Here is a 21453-nt window from a genome sequence, read left to right on the forward strand (position 1 = left end):
AACTTATAAGCTAATATGATTGATTAGTTAAAATAAGAATCCTTGGAGGAGTTTATCATGATGTCAAAGAAATTTTGATAGAGGAGAAACTCTTTCATTTTTAAAGATATAAAGACAAATTTATCCATACAAGTGATTCACAATATCAAACATAACACTTCACAATTCCATAGCTCAGGGCTTATCTTATGGGATGCCACATTTGTTCAACTTGATCATTGGATTGTAATCTATGTGAGAAGAAATGTCAATATGGCCGCATGCGTTGGCTAAGTATGCTTTAGAGAGTGAGGAGGATGAAGTTAGATAGAAGGAAGGTCATTCACTTATTCTTCTTTTTATTTGCTGATTATATCAATAAAGTTTATTATGTTTTATTTTAAAAAAATATATATTATATCATATAATCGCTTTATTTGATATAGTCTACACTCGATAATAGAATTTTTATACTAAAAAGTCTATAACCCTGCCTGCATTCGCACACGGGATGGGTTGACTCTAGCAGGGTTGGGAACTTGGGGGTGAATGTGCTGGACGGGCGGCCCGGCTCGGCCCAGAAACCCTAGTTAAGCGCATCCATGTCTCATCTAGTCTCGGCTCATTCGTCTTTAACCTTGGGCCGCAGGGCCGAAGATAGAAAAGGGCCAACAAAATAGAGTCTGAGAAAGCTCGGAGGTTTTCTAGTTCGAGCATAGTTTTATTTTATTTTATTTTTAAAAAAGAAAGGAAAGAAATTGCAAAGATTGCCAAAGAAGCTATCGATTATTAAAAGAAAAATTCTTCCAATCATTCTCATATGCACTATATTTATTTTAATTTTTTTTGTTTCAAAATCTAAAATTCTTCCGACACACCCATGCTGCAGTATACATGCGTGACCGTACAGATATATAGAGTTGAGAGAGTGAGTGTAGCTCTGTGCCACAGAGAGAGAGAGACACGAAGGCAATGGCGAACCCTCCGAAGCCATGGAAGGCGGAGTACGCCAAGTCGTCGCGATCGTCGTGCAAAACATGCAAGAGCGCCATCGACAAAGAGGTTTTCCGCCTTGGCAAGATGGTCCAGGCCACTCAATTCGACGGCTTCATGCCCGTATGTTCTCTTTCTGCCTTTTTTCCTCTTTTTTTATTTTTATTTTTTATTTTTATTATTAGTGGTGTGGATGTTTTGGATTGTCGTATATTATCTTTTACATCGAGGCATTTGGGTAATGAGAACTCACTTTCATTTTCTTGTTCTTTTTAATCTAGGTGCCTGTAATCCATGGCTTAAGTAGATGTAATTTTGATCATTGGCTTACGCTTTTTTCTTTTTTCTTTTTTTTTTTGTTTTTGGGGGGTGGGGGGGTGTCGGCGGTCGGTTTAGGACTTTCTGTAAATGCTCAGTTAACTTTTACTTTTCTTTTGTCATTTGGTTAATTTTTCGAGCTCCCAAGATAATGGGTTTTTAACTGTTTGCTGCTTGCTTGATTTGGTACAGTCAGACTTGGAAGTGAACCCCAAAGCCTTTTTAGTTCTCAAGTTGGCTCTGCTAAAAAAATTTACTCCTTCGTTCTCAGAAATGGCGCCTCTAAAACCTGTTCTTAAATTGTTGTCTTCTTCTATCGAGGAAACCTTATGAATACATTCCATCTGCGTTATCGAAGCCTGCCTTAACCATTTTCTTTACATTCTATGTAAACAGCATACTGAAAGATACATTTTAAAAGTTAGAATTTTATATCCTGCCTTATGATTAGTTTTTCTCTGTTACTTGGAAGTTTATTACAAGATTCATTGAGGGATTATATGATTCTTGATGTTTGTAAATTTTCAAATGTAATTCGGAAGGACTTACTTTCCAAATATCCTGCCGGTATTATACGGCTTTGACACGTATTTGTTTTATGAATCAGATGTGGAACCATGCTACTTGCATACTGAAGAAAGCAAAGCAGATAAAATCGTATGTATGCTTGTATTACTTTCAGCATTTTCATTGAGTTAAGCAGATAGATTCAGTAATCAACTTCTATGCGTGATTTTGCTTTTAGCATTGATGATGTTGAAGGCATTGAGTTGCTTCGTTGGGAAGATCAGCAGAAGATCAGGAAGTATGTGGAGGGCAGTGGATCCCCTGCTAGCACTGCTGTCACAACTACAGAATGCGGTATTGAAGTTGCACAATTTTCTCGTGCTACCTGCAAGCAGTGCAGCCAAAAGATTATGAAAGGAGAGGTTAGTTTCTATGTTTCTTTGGTCTTTTTCCGAAGATAGCTAATCATCACAACTCTATCTACACTGAAATACGTGGGGATTCTGTGGAGAAACGAGAACTGGATATTAAGCATCCTCTCCTAGAAACCCTAAATGTCAGGTTGTGTAAAGAAAAACGAATGTAGTGAAAAAATATTATTGAACTTGTCCTTTATTTAGTATTCTTTGTGTTGCAAGACTAAAAGAGATTAAAATAGTCAACATTCATATGCGAGTTTGAGGAATCTGCAGATGTTTGATGTACCAGACAGAAAAAGGCTTAAGCAATGCATCACATGCTACATTGACTTGTGCCAATTGATGTCTCTTATGTGGTGATCTGCATGTTTGCTACTATTCCTCTGTTAGTTCATGCTGAGAGTATGTCATTATCATGGAATGATTATGCTATTATTAACAGTTAAAGGCCTTTTGCAAGTGTATATTGCTTGGTACGTGGTCCTTAGATAATGTGTCTACCTCACTGACCGGCTCTACCTTGACCTATCAAGCCAAGAAGTCTTGCAAGTGACCACTTCTCCTGACTTGTTTATGAGTTAGGCCATATTCAGGTGTCATCATTAAATGAGTGGACTGAAAAAAGGGCTTTGAAGTTTTGAGTGCTACTTTATGCACAAAATGAAATTTAATTCTGTTTAAAATTTGATATAAGCTTAACCCTCTCAAATTGTTTTAAATAACATGAAGCAGGCAATGACCAAAAAGAAGAATCTGACTGAAGGAGCTATTTAAGGTTATATAAAAGTCCTCAAAGGAGTTTTGCAATTTTAGTGATCAAAAAGTTGAATTCCTGAAGCTAGACCCATATCTGAAGATAACATAGTATGTGCCCAAGGTGGAGCAATGATTATTTTGTCAAGAAGATTTTTATCTAGTTGATGGATTCACCTTTGCTCGGATTAATTTAACTATGCTTTTTTCTTGAGCGATTTAATCAACTAGTAATGCATAAATGCTATATGAATTTTCCTTCATGTCAACGCTTTTAATATTTTTTCTCTAGGTTCGTATATCAATCAAGCCTGATGGCCAAGGAGCTAGGGGCTTGGTGTGGAACCATGCCAACTGTTTTCTGGAATCATCTCCATCTACCGAAGTGGAGAAGTTGTCTGGATGGAAGAGCCTCTCAGCTTCTGACCAGGCAGCTGTTAGCACTGTGGCTAATAAGGTTCCTTCTAATGCAAAGGGTGGTATGAACCTTTTTTTATTTTTATTTTATAGTAAGTTTTTTTCAAATGCTCGAGCCCACAGAACTCTTGTTTTTACTGGTTATCATCTCTCTCCATGTATTTGTTTTTTCAGGCACTGAAATTAAGATAGAAGAGACTAAAGAACTCCTGCAACAATCAACTTCCAAAGCTGGCATAAAACGTAAAAAAGATGTTCAAGGTGATCAGAATCCAAAAGTTGCTAAGGCTGCGGGAGACACATCGGCAAGCAGGGCTGCATATAAGGAGTATGCTGCCAACTCCATTGATGAACGTCCAAAAGGAACTGATTTGGATAGTAAACTGGAGACCCAAAGTAAAGAACTGTGGGCTCTGAAAGATGATTTGAAGAAACATGTGACAACAGCAGAGTTGCGTCAAATGCTTGAAGCCAATGATCAAGATTCAACAGGATCAGAACTTGATTTGCGTGAACGCTGGTAATTTTTCTTATGCAATCTTTGAGCCTCTAATCTACGAAGGGTTTTTCTTTAATTTTATAAAACTTGTCTACAGGCTTTGTCATGGATTTTTTAATCTTTGGATAAGTTATTTATTTGTCTTGACACTAACCTCTTATGCTTTGCGTATAAGTATTGGTCACTAGATCACCATTTCCCAGTAGATTAGTTTCAAATGTATGAAACTGCTGCTGTGTTTATCATACCAAGGAATGATTACACTATATTTGACTTGAATATCTATTTGATTGAGAAGCTGTTAGGATGTCAATAAATACCACTATTTTAGATTCTCTAATTTCTTTTATTAGCAGTTGAAACCATATTGTCTGTTGTAATTCTTGTTTAGTGTGGACGCGATGATGTTTGGAGCGCTTTCTAGCTGCCCGATTTGTGCTGGTTCTCTTCGTTATTCTGGAGGCTTGTACCGGTGCCATGGTTTCTTATCCGCATGGAGCAAGTGCTCTTACTCCACTCGTGAACCAGAACGTCTGAAAGGGAAGTGGAAAGTCCCAGAAGAGATCAATAATCAATATCTTAGCAAGGTAGTAAATCTGCACCCTTGTCATGTAATGAACTAGACAGTAGACAGATAGTGACTTAAGTTACTCAATTGTAACCAGTGGTTTAAATCACAAAAGAAGACAAAACCTGTTCGGATACTGCCTCCACCGGCATATGACAATTCTTCTGGAAGTCAAGCTATTAACCGCAGCTCTCAATCAGCAAAGAGTGAAAGTTTAGGAGACTTGAGAGTTGCTGTATCTGGATTACCCAAGGAATCCATGGTATGATTTTTGCTTTTTGCTTCCTCTTGTGTGTCGTAATTATCTTTTATGATGTGCTGAAACCCTGTCTAATGCATTTTCAGATCTGTCATAATTAATTTAGCAGATGAATCTCATGAAGGATGATTTTGCAGGAAAAATTCAAGAGAAAAATTGAGGGAGAGGGTGGACTTGTTCATACCAAAATAAAGAAAGGTATATGATCCCTCGACTGAATCTTGAACATAAAGTCTTGTGTCATTGGACATCTGGGTATATTGCTGTTGACATTGCCTCATTGTTCTACCTGTTTTGCTTGGAAAAAAAATCAATTACAGATACTAACTGCTTGGTTGTGAGTGGAGTGCTGGATGATCAAAATGCTGAGACCAGGAAAGCAAGGTAAATATGCTCTCAAATTGCTGGCCTTGAGTCTTTTTTTTTTTTTTTTCCTTTATTCATTTTCACTTTGATTGGGATGGTTTCACTAATAGGAGGATGAAGTTACCAATTGTTAGAGAGGATTACTTGGTTGATTGCGTTAAAAAACAGAAGAAGCTTCCATTTGATTCATACAAAGTTGAAGCCATTGGTGAGTCATCTAGCATGGTTACCGTCAAAGTAAAAGGGCGAAGTGCTGTGCATGAATCTTCTGGCCTCCAAGATACGGGTCACATACTTGAGGAAGGGAAAATAATCTATAACACGACTTTGAGCATGTCTGATTTGTCAACTGGTGTTAATAGGTAATTTTGTTGTTTTCTTTTGCAGACTTCAATTTTCTTTCTAAATATTATCTGTGGATTTTGATTGGCTTAAAAAAAAAAAAAAAAAACTCATATGGCACTATTGCACACAGCCCAATTTGTTGGTACTCATGTCTGTTCAAATATGCAGTTTTTCCTGGCTTAAAGTCAAATATGTACAACTTGTATGGCACTACAGCCCATTTTGTTGGTATTTTTTGTTTGTTCCTTCCTGTGGTTTTTCCTAGCTTAAAATCAAATATATGCAACATGTATTCATGTATTTCTGACCCTGTTCGAGTCAGAGGATGAACCAGGAACTTATAGTTTGGGTTGCCATCTGAATATGGTGTGTTTTTCAACTTGTAAGTTAGAATATATAGTACTTATAAAAAAAAGTTAGAATATATAATATGCTATTTCCTACCATGCTTGCTGTTACGGTGGACCAACCCTCTAATTTTTGTTTTATCTTTCTGGATTCCTATATCATGCCATATTCTCTTTTAAATCTTTTATTTCGAATTTTTACCTCTTTATGTTATTCTAACTTCACTGTTTGCCCACTAATAGTTACTATATCCTCCAAATAATCCAAGACGACAAAGGGTCTGATTGCTATGTGTTTCGTAAATGGGGTCGAGTGGGAAACGAAAAAATTGGAGGAACCAAATTGGAAGAGATGTCAAAATCAGATGCAATTCATGAATTCAAGCGTTTGTTCCTTGAGAAGACTGGGAATCCGTGGGAGGCATGGGCACAAAAACAAAATTTTCAGAAGCAACCTGGCAGATTTTTTCCATTGGATATAGTAAAAACCTTATTTATTTATTTATGTTTTGCCAATACTTGCTTTGACAGTAGCTGTTTCTTAAGGTCATTTAATTGTTTTGTAGGACTATGGAGTTACCAAACAGGTGTCTAAGAATAGAAAGAATGATGCAGCCAGCAATCTTGCCCCCGAATTAGTAGAATTGATGAAGATGCTCTTTAATGTGGAAACATACAGGTTATGTAGAGATCATTATTTCATTTATTATTTATTTTTTCTCTTAAGATTTATATGCTTGAAAAGCTAAATCTTAATCTGTGCAGGGCTGCCATGATGGAATTTGAGATTAATATGGCTGAAATGCCACTGGGAAAACTGAGCAAAAGAAATGTCCAAAAGGGTAGTTACCATAAAAAAAACTCGCACTGTGCTCATGATATGTTGCTATGCTTTTCTCAAACTATCTGTGTACAGAAGGATGCCAAAATAAAGTGTGTTTACTTTTTAATTATTGGTTTTTGTTTTCCAGGTTTTGAGGCGTTAACTGAAATACAGAACCTGCTAAATAATAATGCTCACGATCCTTCTGTCAAGGAAAGCTTGATTATTGATGCCAGCAATCGTTTTTTCACTATGATCCCTTCCATTCACCCACATATTATTAGAGATGAGGATGATTTCAAGTCAAAGGTACTAAATCAAGTGTGGAGCATCTATTGTGTTTTTGCATTTTTGCCTATTCTCAATCCATTTGTCAATTTAAACTACAGGTATATCACCGTTTTTTCTGTTTTTGTTTGTTGTTTATAATTTTGAAAAGTCTGTTTTACTTTTATCTGAAACTTTACATAGTTGATGCTTTCTAGGTGGCCTGCACTCTGATGTAGTAAGATCCCTGAATTGATTAAATGGAGCAGTTCTGAAAGTATCTCAATCTTCTGTAAATAATTTTCCAACAAGCTTCTTGATTCATAAATTAGCAAGTAGCCTACCAATTCTGATAAGAGGCTTATAAATTGTCCAAGTTCAGTTCTGACTCATATTTCAATGTCTTAATTGCATTATAGCAATTCCTTAACTTAGCTGCATTGTTGTTTTGCCATCAATGGCGGCATCTCTATCTGAGATCTGAACCTTCTAAGGCTTCAATTCTGACATATTGCTTTAAAATACTTGTAAACTTCATTTTGATTGCATTCTATCTACATTTGCATAATTTTCAACTGTGAACTAGAACTTTCACTCTTTTGCCCCATGGTGGTTGTGCCAGAAAGTTAGTATTTAGATTTCTTCCTGTCCTTTTTCTTTTTTAGTTGGGTTTGGTGGGTTGGTGTTTTTTTTTTTTTTTTTTTTTTTTTTGGGGGGGGGGGGGGGGGGGGGGTTGGTTCACTCAGAAATTTAAGGTGGTTGTAGTTTTCTTTGAAACATGCAATGGAAAAAAGAAACAGAACTAAAGTAAGGATAGGCATGAAGTCTAGTATATTGAGAAAAAGCAGTTTGAGCTTCTCACAAGTGGTTATGAACTTTTTGGCATCAATTTGGCCCTGGTTGAAATTTTGAAGCAGACTGAAGAAATTGGTGGACAATTCATACTGAAAGATTAAATTGGGTGAATTAGGGTTGTAATTGAGACGAGTTATAGCGAGTATTGTTTGGCCAAACTCGGCTTGATTATTAAAAAATTGGCTCGAGCGAACAAGTCAAGCCGAGCCTTGTATGAGCATGTTCACATACTTTAATCTAGTCGATCAAGTTTTATGAGTTTGCATCATTGAATAGTCGATTCTAATTTTTGTTCACAAAGGACCTATTTAATGATCGAATCTAGTAGAATTCGAGTTTCATCAAGCCGAATTCGAGTTGCCTATTGGGTAGCATTGTTTATTTACAGCCCTAGGTGAAATTGAGATGGTCAGAAACAGGATGGTTAGCCTAATCTTCTAAAATATCAATTCAGACTCATTGACTTTCTAATCTAGAATTCAGTGTAATAACCTAAACTTTTACTTGGGTAGTTCTATAGGAACGGTATATTCTGTAAAGGGTCTAAAGTTGTTGAATCAAGGAGACAGAATTTGTATGTAAGATGTAGTATTTCTGGTGCCATTATTCCTACTTCTGCAGAGGCTTGCACTTTTATCCGATTTGGGTATTTTTTACATGCCTGGGTATTGTGATGCTTATTTACTCATACAAAGGTATTTTGTTGCCTATTTAGAATGTAACTGATCTATGTAAGTTATTCTTTCATCTCCCTAATGCAGTTCCGTACAAGGACTAATTATTAGCGCCCCGTTTTTTCTTCTATGATAGGTTAAAATGTTAGAAGCTCTCCAGGAAATTGAAATAGCATCCAGATTAGTAGGTTTTGATGCTGATAGTGATGACTCGCTAGATGAAAAGTATATGAAACTCCAATGTGATATTACTCCCCTTCCTCATGATAGTGAAGATTATCGATTGATTGAGAAGTATCTACTTACCACTCATGCCCCTACACATAAGGCGAGTTTTAGCAGTGACACACTATGCTGGTGATGACTTTTTGCTTGTTTCTTCAATTTTTTTGTTGACAAATTAATCAAGCAACTGGTAATATTATCAGGATTGGACTCTTGAACTGGAAGAAGTTTTCTCACTTGAAAGGAAAGGAGAATTTGATAAGTTTGCTCCCTATCGAGAAAGGCTTAAGAACAGGATGCTCCTTTGGCATGGTAAGTTGCAGTGCTGATGTATGGTAGTTCTCTGCGATGACTTGTGAATAACTTTACTTTCTTGCGGTTTGTTGTGGGCACCTATTTACTAGAGTGGGAAAGTTGACTAGAGTTTGATGTAAATCCGAACATTTTCTTTGCAGGTTCTCGGTTGACAAATTTTGTGGGAATACTTAGCCAGGGACTGAGAATAGCTCCTCCTGAAGCTCCAGCAACTGGCTATATGGTTCTCTCTCGCTCACTCTCTCTCTCTCTCTGTTTGTGTTTTCATGCATGCATATTTTTGTTTACCAGACTGATGCCTTCATTGTTTTGTGTTATAGTTTGGAAAAGGGATATACTTTGCTGACCTGGTCAGTAAGAGTGCTCAGTATTGCTACACCGATAAGAAAAACCCTGTTGGCCTAATGCTTCTTAGTGAAGTTGCTTTGGGGGAGGTCTATGAGCTCAAGAAGGCCAAAGTGAGTCTAAATTTCATGATTTGAATAAGATTTTTTAGCAATGGTTTTCCCAAAAACTTTTCCAATGCCTTTTTGGAAGAACGAGTAGGCCCATCCAAACACATTAGCTTGTTATTCTTCTGTGTCTCTCTCCCTGTTAACTTCTTTTCCTCTGTTATTCAGTATATAGAAAAGCCCCCTGAAGGAAAGCATTCTACAAAAGGACTTGGCAAGAATATACCTCTGGAGTCGGAATATGCAAGGTGGAGGGATGGCATTGTTGTTCCATGCGGAAAACCTGTGCCATCAAAACTGAAGGCCTCTGAGCTGATGTATAATGAGTACATTGTTTATGATACGGCTCAAGTGAGTTATCTTGTTTTTTATCACTTATCACTTGTGTTCCAAAATATAGTTTGTCATTTTTTGTCCATGTTGATGAATTTTAATTTATATGTGATCCAAACAGCAAATATATGTTTATATATAATTTCGATATGAATATAGATTGAAGTACTGGTTCTGCTGTGACATGCATTAATTGATGTTCCCATAAAAGGCCTGCAATGAGCATGGTCTGACACCAATTACCGGCAAAAGAGAATCTTCATCCCTGGTATAGTTAGGGGATGGATTGGGTTCAGATGGAGAAATGGGGCTAGATTGTCTTTGGAAGAGGTGGTGCATGGGTCACACCCTGTGGGGAAAAGGGGAACTTGTTAGTGGAGAGTTGAAAGGTGGGTTGGTGGGTGTTGAGTCCAATGGTGGGGTGCATGGGTGGCTATGGTGGATAAAACATCCCATCTTCAAGACAAAATTGGGAGGGGGGAAAGAAAAGAAAACAAAGAAGGATAAAGGGAAAGAGGGGCAAGAAAGAAGGGGGAAGGAGGACCAAAGCTTCTCCCACCTCCAACCAGTGTTAAGGTTGACAGCTCATAGAGGCTATGGTTTTTGGGACTTTTTTTTATCGGGAGAGAGGACTAACTAAATGGGGTCTTTTTTTTCTTTTCTTTTTTTTTCCTTATAACTATAATTGCATCAACTTAGAAATTGATATGTTGCTTGGGAGTTGGGACCTTTGTTGATTTTTTAGCCTAAATTTGTGCCGTGTGATTAGTGCATGTATGTGTCATGTGACTGAGATTGGGCGTTCTTATCTTGAACAGGTCAAGATGCAGTTCTTGTTGAAGGTGAAGTTCCATCACAAGAGATGAGGAGAGGTAAGTAAATTTTCACCAGTGTGGGGAGTGTGTTACAGTTTCTCCAGTTCTGTAATCAGTGAGATACACAATATTCGCTCTTTTGGTAACTGCTAAGTCTCAATTAAGATCTAATTTTGGGGTTCGCTGGAGAGCTTCAACATACTTTTTGCGATGTAAATGTTGCTTGCAAGGAGTGGAAGCAAGTTCAGTATCTTCAGAAATGCATTTGCCATGTTGATGCGCACTTTTTGTTTATGGGCTCTCCTCTTCCATGATGTGATGTATTTTAAACACATGGAACAGCCACAAACTTTAAAACATAAACGTCTCTTTAAATGCAAATTTTTAGGTTTGAATGCAATGAGATAACCGATACAGATGCACATATATCAATTTTTAGTTTTCCCTACTATCGTTTTGGCCTTTTCCACTTGAGCAATTTTAGTCTTCATCCAAAATAGTCATTCCTAGTTATGCTTAGATGTGGGAGCCACTTGAAATATGTCACCTAGCAAGTGTGTGATTAGTGATAACAGAATTTAGGATTAAGAAATATATCTCTGTCCACCGTGGCAAGTGTGTAGCCAAATGCATTTGCACCTGGACTTGAAATTAGTGAATGCGATTCCTGTTCTTTTACATGTTGTGGCAACCAGCAAGTGCAGAGCGGGTGGAGACCAAAATAGGGAGATGATATTAAGATTTTAATACCTAGTGTCCCGGATAGTATTGCTATGGATCATCCACAGTTTCCTTAGCCGTTGACTATCAACCACCAAGTGCCAACCTCACTTCGAACACAAACTGCTGCAAATTGGTTCAGAATCCAGATAAAAAAAAAAAAAAATTAAATTAAATTAAAAATTAAAAAAAAAAGTCCTGCCTCGATTCTCACAAATTCTTGGGTCATCTGAGAAATGTAACTGTTGCAGCCCCATTGACCGGTTGACATTCAATCCAGCTCTTACAACGAGTTGGGTTCATGTAAATATAACAAGAGATGTTTGGATGAAGATTCCAAAGGGCCTGTTCACTAGGAAGAAAATTCTTTCTTGTCGTCTATGTTTTGTTCTTTTATGGTGTCTTGGGGCTTCTTGTTGTCTAATTGTGTTTGAGCCTGGGGGCAGTCGTTTCAATTGTGCTGGCTTCTTGCTCTTTTTTCTTAATGAATTGTTTTTTCTATAATAAACTCTTGTAATATATTCTAAGCGTGTGCATGTTTGGAACTTCGGAGACTCCACTGTTCCATGCTTTGTTTGTGAATATGGAAGGAAAACACCATCCCCTATAAAAGTGCATCAAGTTGGTGTAACAGTATCAAAAATTGAAATAGGAGAGGTATTTTTTTTCTGCCTTGTTTAGAAACGAATGCTAACGTATGAAATAATCAGAATGTTATTAATAAGCAACCAAATTTAAACCCCATTTTAGATTTGAGTAGTGTTGGTTTGGTTATTATTTGAAGTTGAGAGATATTTTAGGCTGCTAGCATGAGTGCCATGTGCTTGTATGATGCCATACATTGACTGTAGAATAAATAATGATTATGTCACGGTTAGGTTTGCATGTTGAATCCCTACCGAACCCTTCACAGCTTGGTGTGTGCTGTAACTTTAAATGGCATGCAAGGAATATGTGCATGCGGCGGCATAGCTGAGGTAAGGAACATGACAGGGAATGTACCTTCCTACGGAAAGAGCCATTTTCCTTGGTTAGGTGACGAATCCATGCATGCTGCTTTTTGTTACCCTTTAAACGGTTATGACGTTTTGGTCACCCATTTTATATTTGGTTCGAGGGACGTAGCTCTGCTTGCACCCTTTTCATTCACTTCTCTACAGCTGGTTCTCATTGCTGTGAGGTTGAGTTTTGAGTTCTAACTTCTAAAGGGATTGGTTTTCTTGGTGGTGATGATGCAAAAGAGGAAAACAATCTATTTGCAAGTTATTTACTGACGCATCAAACACATTATTGATGTAGAAAGCTTACCTAGTCAGTTTGCATAAAAAGTAAGTTGTGTTTATAGAAGGTATTATACACTGAAGAAAGTAGCAACTAGTCTAATAAAGACAAATATAGAAGTGGAGAGAGGTAACTATATCTGCAATAAAAGGTGAGAAAACAGAGAGAGAGTTCTAAAACAATGTGGGTGGATATGGCAATTGGGAAGGCTATGATTGAGTACAAGACTCTTGTAAAAAGTTAAAAAAGAAGGATCTGTTTTACAGATATGAAAAGGGATGGATCAGGAGGATCTTTAGATCTTGAGAAATGAGTTGAGTAATACGTTTTGAACTTTTTTTTGTAAGCAGTGACAGAATTTGTTGAGTGTGCGACACCCACTGCATTATTACTGAGAAGAGGCATGCAGCCTTAATGGAAAACACAATCAAATATGGCTACTACATTTATAGGACGCGTAGTTTCCCTACCGTTCCCCAGTGAAAAAGCATACACAAAAAGGGGTGCGATATTACTCTCTGACAGGGCTTCTTTTAATTTTTATTTTTTTTAATTAAATTTGAAAATGATGTCCCGATCTGATCTGTGCATAATAATATCGGCTTATTTTGTCCTTACTTTAAGTTATTATTTTTGTATCATGTAATACATAGAACATACTGCTCCATCAAGATAACATAGCCTCATTACTTTCTTTAGGGTTAAAACGTCACTTTCTTTAGGGTTAAAGGACTTTTATCTTTTTTCTTTCTTTTTTTAGTTCGAAGTTTACTTTTATTGAAAAAATAGCCAAATATGACATTTCTAGATTGTTGGTACTACGTCAAGTAGTCCCTAATCACGGTACATTATAAATATATGTGTCATTAACACAAAGCTACAATCATTAAATTAATCTCTGTCCAAATCACCACAGCACACGACAAATATGATTGCATAAAAAACAGAAACAACCTGCGAGGCAAAGGAGCAAGACGAGACATGATATTCCTATTTGATGAACATTTTTCTACAAATTCCAATTTCTTTTGAAAGAGAAAAAAATAAAAAATAAAAAAAAAATAAAAACCAGAAGAGAATCAAGAGATGATCTATTGTTGTATTTTGCTGTATTTTTTTTTTTATGATCCACATATCCATAATAATTGGAAGTCATCTTGAGGTGCCAAATTTATCAATGTGGTTGTGTGTGGGTAGAGCATTACCAGCATGTGGGAGTTATCACAGAGGCGAAAAGCGACGTATAGCAGCAGTTTCCAGGTGCGGAGTTCGGCGGAAAAATAATGTTATCAATGCCCCAAAATCAAACTCACCAAATTTATTTTTTTGAAAAAAAGAAGTGAAGTTAAACAAAAGAAACTTAAGAAGTAAAAAATACCATCTGAGAAAACTAGCCCCACATGTCATAAACCATTAATAAATTGTTCCCTAAGAACCTGCACTTGAGCCCTCCTTGTCCCCCTTTCACACCCCTTCCAAGGACACCCCTACCCACCTCTTTCTACCTTTAAAAATTAAACCCCAATACCCCAAACCCCACTTCCCAAGCCAACCCATACGCCATAAGTCTCTCATTTTTGCACCATTTCCTAGTGAGCTCGTGTGCCTAAAATTTTGTATTCTCTCTCTGTGTGTTTCTGCCATGGAATCTGGAACTGGGAATGGAACTGGCTCGCCTTGCGGGGCTTGCAAGTTTCTTAGGAGAAAGTGCGCTTCAGATTGCATCTTTGCTCCATATTTTTGCACAGAGCAAGGCTCTGCAAGATTTGCAGCCATTCACAAGGTGTTTGGTGCTAGTAACGTGTCCAAACTTTTGTTGCATGTCCCCGTTCACGATCGCTACGAGGCTGTAGTATCCATTGCCTATGAAGCTCAAGCACGTATGAGAGACCCCGTTTATGGATGTGTCTCTCACATTTTCGCCTTGCAACAGCAGGTAAATACACACACATGACACACATATTCCAAATTCTGTGTATTATTCACGGTTCCTTCTGCATAGTAGATGCATCTAATTAAGAGTCTTTCCTTCTTGGCCAATATCTGTCTACTTGGGTTGTAATTAGGTATACCAACTAGATTTCTTGAGAAAATTTCAGTTAAGTTCTTTTCTTGTTTTGGTTGTTTCCACTTCTGTTGATAATGATCGGAGTACTCCAAAGAGTTGGCCTTTGGCTAGCCCTAAAAAACATAAATGTATGGTCAAATTTGATGGCAATAAAATACAGAAGAAAATTAATTCCACTTTTTTTTTTTTCCTGATCTTATGTATACATGATATATAGGTGGCATGCTTGCAAGCACAACTGATGCAAGCGAAGGCTCAGCTGGCAGCTCAAAGCCAGAATGATTTTCGGAACATTGAGAATGATCAGGGGCCAGGAGGGAGTGTTGCTAGGGTGCCAGTAATGGTTCCAAATTATCCTACTACTTACATGAATCACATTTCACCCCAGAGCTCGCTTGAATCAGCTGACCACAGCTATGGTGACGGATTAATGAATATGCAAGAAACACAAAGCAGATCAGAGGATTGTTCTTTGCAACCATGTTCAAAGAAAAGACCATATTATGTTAAGAATCATGAATTGGGTGAGCTTCAGGAACTTGCCCTCCGAATGATGAGGAATTAATTCATCATATCTATTTAAATCGACATAGATATATTATGTTGAGTTTCATTATGACGATGAGGATTCTCTATTTCCAAATGCTGTATATACTGAGACTATCTGAGAAACTTGGTTAGAGACTTAGAGTGATGAATCTCAAATAGGCACATGCATGCTTTTGCCAGCTTCCTTGATCTTTTTCTTTTCCGATCACCAAAATTAATGTGGACGGCTTGGAATATTTAAGATCTCTCTCTCTCTCTCTCTCTAAACGAGTACTATGAAATATGAGTGTGAACAATTAAATTTCTTTTATTTTTCTCTACAACAATTATAAAGAACTAAATAAATGGTCTAGCTACCTCAGTTTCACCTATCAAGTACTTCAATAATTATACACAGATATAAGAAACTGATATGTATTATTGTGTTTCCCACGTGCGATATGGGAAGTATATATTAAGTATATAACCATGAGAAAAGGCAATTAGCATATTGGTCAAAGGAATTCGTGGAAGACACATCCCCAAAAAATAATTCATGTTTATCATCTTTATTATTTAATTAGGCTTATCTTCCCTTGCCAAGAGAATTGGTCACAACCTCCCATCATCACTAGATTTATAAACAAAAAATTATGTTACAGCAACACTAAAAATTAAAGAAATTAAAGAATTCATGTATAGACAAATTAAAGAAATTATTGCTAGTTAATTAGAACTCTAGCTCGCTTTATAATTATCTGGAAGGCCAGTCGTGTTGACTTTTACCTACTCGAAACAGGGTAAAAAAAAAATTCCCTCCATGGACGAGTCTTGATCGAATACATCCCCCTTTGGCTATGCATGCTCATCATGTGGACCGAGATTAGGTATATAGGCATTAGGAATAAGACGTGATCAATGCAATCATTGATCTGCTTAAAGACTTATAAGCACTTACACATACGTAAGACATTACAACCCTTGAGGTGAGTACGGCCTTAGACGTACTTTGGGCAAAGCTAGCTTGAGTACTCTAGTGTCTTGTTATGGAACAGTACGTATCCTTATACGTACGTACGTCCCACAGTTTCAATCCTAATTAATATAAATTAGTGGAACTAGCTAGATTCAAGCCAAAATTACGTATGTACCTTTGTAATTAAAAGACTCATGAATTGCATGCGTAGGATTTATGTTAAAGCAAGCAATTAAGCAGTTAGGTTCACGTAACATTAATATTACTACAGCTCTAATGTAATTTCGATAATAACAATACGGCCTAATGATTTTTCATGTAGTCATATGTGCAGACAAAATGTCCCCTTGATTGAATGCAGATCAGGGCTACATAATGATTTAGTTTTTTTTTTTGGCATACCATTATTGTCAAAAACATGTTTGGTTTTTCAAATCAGGCAAAAGTAAAAGCAAATTAAGTAGGAGACAGTCTTGTTTGAGAGTCTATTTTTCAGACAGAAGAACTGATCTCCAGATCAATTAATGAGAGAAAATTTTCGTCGTTAGAATCATGCAAACCAATATTTAAGTATATATATCAAACATTTCATGAATAATTAATTTTTCTTTTTGTTCAAAAGAGGAAAACTAATATCACATCTTATCACAAGATCATGCATCATGTTATAATTATAAATCTGCTCTGATGATCATATGATCTTATCATAAAAGGCCGTGCATGTTATTATAAATTAAAGAGTAATGCTAAGACGTACAATTAGTTACAAATTGACAAGTCGAGCATAGATCTTTTATAAAAAAAGAAAAAAGAAAAAAAAAGTGGGTTTTATTAAAAAAGAAATATTTTTTACACGTTTTCGTGGTGGGGTCTAGTATATATTTTGTTTTAAAAAAGGATTGCACGGATCGAGTTAATCTATTTGAATCTTGTACAAATCATTACTCATCAGTAATACCCATGAGCTTTTAGGACGACAGACTTCTGAGCATGAGATAGACCATATAATTAAACATATATAAGTTGGAGATCGATTCATGATTTGCACAATATTTATATATGCTTGTCAATTATAAGCTATAAACAGAACGTAAACATAATTTATATTTATATCTTCTTGTACAATAATTTTTAATTAGTTGATCATAAGTACGATTCGATTCATTATTAGGTATGGTCTATGATTTTAGATTAGATTGAATGATTTTTATATTTAAACAGAATGCAGATCAATGATTTTAGATCGCTAAAGTAGTACTTGAGCGCAAGGACCGGATCAGAATATCAAAATGCCTGCAGCCACAAGGAAAAGGAATTATCATTAATAGATCAGGCACGTACGCACATTACATGACAATTAGCATATTTATTAGCACCCAAGTTGATATACAAAAATAGACCTTAATTAGGTTAATTGATCGTCATCACGCCATGGCCCCAATAAACGTACTGTTTATGTATAACAATTGGTATTAGAGTTCTTCTACTAATCAGCAGCTGATCTATACCAGAGACTGATCAGTTTTTATCCTTTTCATTTTTTTCTGATCCGATCCTTAGTAGATTATATGTGGTATAAGGTTGTTGAGTAGAAATTTTCTTTATATAATAGCTAGGCCGGGAAAAGAGGCACGCATTAATATATATTCTTTTGGTGTGTGCAACGGCCATTAAAGCCAGCCTTGAGGTCATGCTCTCGGTCTGGTCATTCATGGACCATGCACCTAATTATTAAAAGCTTAGGCAAATAGTTAGGAGAGAAAAATAATATTAATAGTACTACATGCAGTAAATTAACCTAATATTATTAATATCATACAATCCAGTCAGGCCAGCATATACATGCATGCCGATCGTTGTCACTTTCACGGCCTTGTCGTTGGCTTACTTTTATATGGAAACAATCGCAAAGATGATCAAAGAAAAGAGAACTGCATGCAGGCCGGGAATGAAAAATGAGCTTTAGCTACCTCTCTAGAATCCCATGCATGCATTTATTCATCGGCGCCCCCCCATTTGGACTACATTAGTTGCACTTAAAAAGTAATTATTCCAAAGACAATTAGTTTAGAAAAAAGTTATACAATTTCTTACCATTCACACAACCTCCACACCAATTACGTACACCACACCGTACTTTTTTTTTTTATTTTATTATATTTTTCTTTTATCAAATATTTAATATATAGATAATAAATAGAAGAATTCAATTAGTTTAAGAAGCATAAACTCAATTTAAAAAAAATATTAAAAAATTAAAAAATTTTAAAAAAATGTAGTATGTAGAGGTTGGAGAGATTGAGTAACATTGCTCATTAGTTTAACGAGTGATTATTAGTTGAAAGTGAGTTTTAAGGGCAAAAAGGTAGACTTAATTATAAGGACCAAAAAATATAAGAGGACAAGAAAGAACTGATCAACTTTTCATTATTATAAAATGCACTAATGAAACTTGGAGTTCATGTGATCATATGTGTTTGATGAATCATGACAAACACTTTCCTCTTTCTATCTCTTCTCTTTTCTTCTTTATTTTTTTAAAAAATAAGTTGGAATTAATTATAATTTAAAAACAAAAGAACTTTTTTTTTTCTTGTAGTGAAAGGAGAAGATGAAGAAAAGATTAGGGTTAATGGAAACAACATATTAGGTATAGAAAAATATAGTTACAAGCACAATTATATACTAATCTGTGCATTAATATAATGTAATTAGTTAAAAAATAGATTTTATTAAAAATAATATTAATTTAAATTTTAAATATGAATGAATCAGTATTAACATACAGATTAATACGCGACTGTACTTGTATATAGCAAAATTCATTAAATATATATAATAGTGAGCTGTGCATTCAAACTCATGTTCATGATGCCCTCCTCTCATCAAGTTTTATATGGAGAAATGTTTTGGCATAGAAATTAGATCACCCAAAAGTTAATTTATAAATTAATATATTTTAATTTGATATTTTAAATTATAAATTTATTTTTATTATAAAATATATTTAACGTGTCATATAAGTAAATCAATATATTTAAATCAATATATAAATTTTTAACATGTCATATAAATTTATTTTTATTATAAAATATATTTAACGTGTCATATATTTAAATCAATATATGATTTTATTTTTATAATTATTAAATATAAAGAATAGTCCTCGGTTTTAATGAACAGCATATTGTTGACCGTTGAATATACAGACGCACACGTGCAATCTAAGCCGTCTGTAGTGGGGCCAAGTGACGTATCAAACAGATGAATTTGTCTCAACAAGTAACTTCAATTCTTTAAGAAGAAAAAACAAAAAAAAACACGCTTACGTATACGTGATATATATTACTTACACGTGAAGGAAACTCAAAAGGTTTGGCAAACAGCGACTTTAAAAAAAGAGTACGCGGAAACACAAGCTCCTGACCCCTATGAGCTGTGTCCACTTGCAGTGCATGCCCGGCCAGTGTGAAAATGACCAAGTCATGTCGTCCCTAACCTCATCTTGATCGAGGGCCTAAAATTAAAGTATATATGCATGGTTTTTTTCATTTGAACCCATCCCTAGCTGTGTTTACATTACATGTAAAAATATTAGTGATTCTTCTTAGGCTTTTTTTTTATCACATTATAATCGTGTTGGCATCTTTAATTTGTAGAAAGTAGGCCAGCAGTCGGCCTCAAACCCCAATGCAAAGGAATAATGTCTGAAAGACTGAAATCTGGCTATATTTTCCAGAACTATTAATTAAATTGCATGGAGAGCCTTAAGAAACCTTCACATAAATATTGTGACCAACAGTTTACCAAAAAATGGGGTTGTGTCATACTAGGACATGAGATTAAGGACTCTTTTAGTTACATAAAACTAAACTATCTGATCTCATTTTATATAATCATTATAATTTTTATAAATTTGTACATAAAATATAATAAACAATTCAGTTTTTTTAAATTTAAAAAAAAACTAATATTTTAAAAAAATTATATTATTATAATATTTTATTCAATTTTTAACAAAATATCTCACCTCATTTCATTTGAATTGTGTAACCAAACGAGCCTATCAACTATATATCATATATATATATTCAATATTTTCATTAAGAATACTGTTACAGTTACAAAAAGATTTCACAAAAGTAAATTCCATTTCATATGATATGGACGTCAGATCTACTTTATAATAAAAATAATTTACAATCTGATGTATTAATACATCAATTTATAAGTTTACTTTTGTGATTAAAATATTTCTCTTTCATCAATATATATTTTTTTTATGTGATATCAAATTATAGAATATCATTTTGTTTTAAATTTTTAGTTGCTAATTATTTTGATTCTACGTGGTGACATGGGTCTGGACTAGGTAAGTTCAACTGGGTCTTGTTGTTTCTTAATTCAGCCTAAATGTGAGTAGTTGCTTTTGAAGTATCAGCAGGCCCAACTCATGATAATTAATTCTATTTCAGATATTTTTATCTTACAATAAACTTGCTTAGAAGCATAAACACAAATTAAAGAGCTACCTAATTAGTTTTGTAGCCATACAAGACTAGCTATTAATTAGGCATGCATATACAAAATTAAAGAATACATATATATATATATATGTGTGTGTGTGTGTGTGTGTGTGTGTGTGTTACTTCCTTTTCTTTTCAATATTTTCGTGGGAATTATTGTATTCCAAGGTGTTTTTAATTATTCTGTCCAAAGAAAGGGCAGCTTGGTGCCGGCAGGCCATTACATGGCCGGATTGGGCCGATGATGAGATGACTCACCAAAAGTAAAGTGGTGCATGCAGGTAGTAATTGTAATCAAGTCGGTCCATCCAAGTTGCTGGAAATGGTACTACTATTGCATCAATGCTAGCTGTAAATGATGGATTGGAACAAAAGAGAGAGGCCGCCGGCTGGGTGTCTGTCTTGGCTTTATAAATGGTACTATATTTTGACCAGCAGGTAAAGTTAAGTGAGCATTAATTTGAGTAGTTTTCAATAAGTTTTTCTTTTCTTGCATCTCAAAAGTGAATTTGATCAAAAGAAAATAAACATTAACACGACATTAACCTTATAAGAGCATGATCTTTATGTTTTGTGATGGATTAACTTTGGCTGCTATATATTCGTTCACTTTAAATTTGATCTTCATGTACTGCTAGCTAGCTGAGATTGTGAATACCCATGTCATGTGTATATGGTCTAAAGGTCGATAGTTACAATTAATAGTTCTTTAGTACCTGCAGATCAAAGGTAAACCAATTATATATTAATGATGACCATATGATCTTTTTGAGCTCTTAGGTCAATTCAAAGGAATCTCACCATTGAATATTGGTGAAATATATA

At 35.3% G+C, this 21453-nt stretch overlaps 2 protein-coding genes across 2 annotated transcripts; both read left to right on the forward strand.

Annotated features, from left to right (window-relative positions):
* Positions 1-815: 815 nt before the first annotated feature.
* LOC122308527 (poly [ADP-ribose] polymerase 1) lies at positions 816-10929 on the forward strand. The gene is made up of 20 exons (XM_043121896.1): positions 816-1095; positions 1898-1947; positions 2036-2219; positions 3262-3448; positions 3561-3906; positions 4277-4472; positions 4551-4715; positions 4850-4910; positions 5033-5096; positions 5189-5440; positions 6014-6251; positions 6337-6449; positions 6536-6612; positions 6742-6902; positions 8526-8717; positions 8818-8926; positions 9070-9152; positions 9250-9387; positions 9550-9732; positions 10533-10929. The coding sequence occupies exons 1-20, from the start codon at positions 952-954 to the stop codon at positions 10578-10580; spliced, it is 2991 nt and encodes a 996-aa protein (XP_042977830.1). The 5' UTR covers positions 816-951; the 3' UTR covers positions 10581-10929.
* A 1782-nt stretch (positions 10930-12711) lies between these two features.
* LOC122306535 (LOB domain-containing protein 16-like) lies at positions 12712-15392 on the forward strand. The gene is made up of 3 exons (XM_043118961.1): positions 12712-12769; positions 13964-14466; positions 14816-15392. The coding sequence occupies exons 1-3, from the start codon at positions 12712-12714 to the stop codon at positions 15161-15163; spliced, it is 909 nt and encodes a 302-aa protein (XP_042974895.1). The 3' UTR covers positions 15164-15392.
* The last annotated feature ends 6061 nt before the right edge of the window (positions 15393-21453 follow it).

This window comes from Carya illinoinensis, chromosome 4 (assembly GCF_018687715.1).
Source record: "Carya illinoinensis cultivar Pawnee chromosome 4, C.illinoinensisPawnee_v1, whole genome shotgun sequence".
NCBI lineage: Eukaryota > Viridiplantae > Streptophyta > Magnoliopsida > Fagales > Juglandaceae > Carya > Carya illinoinensis.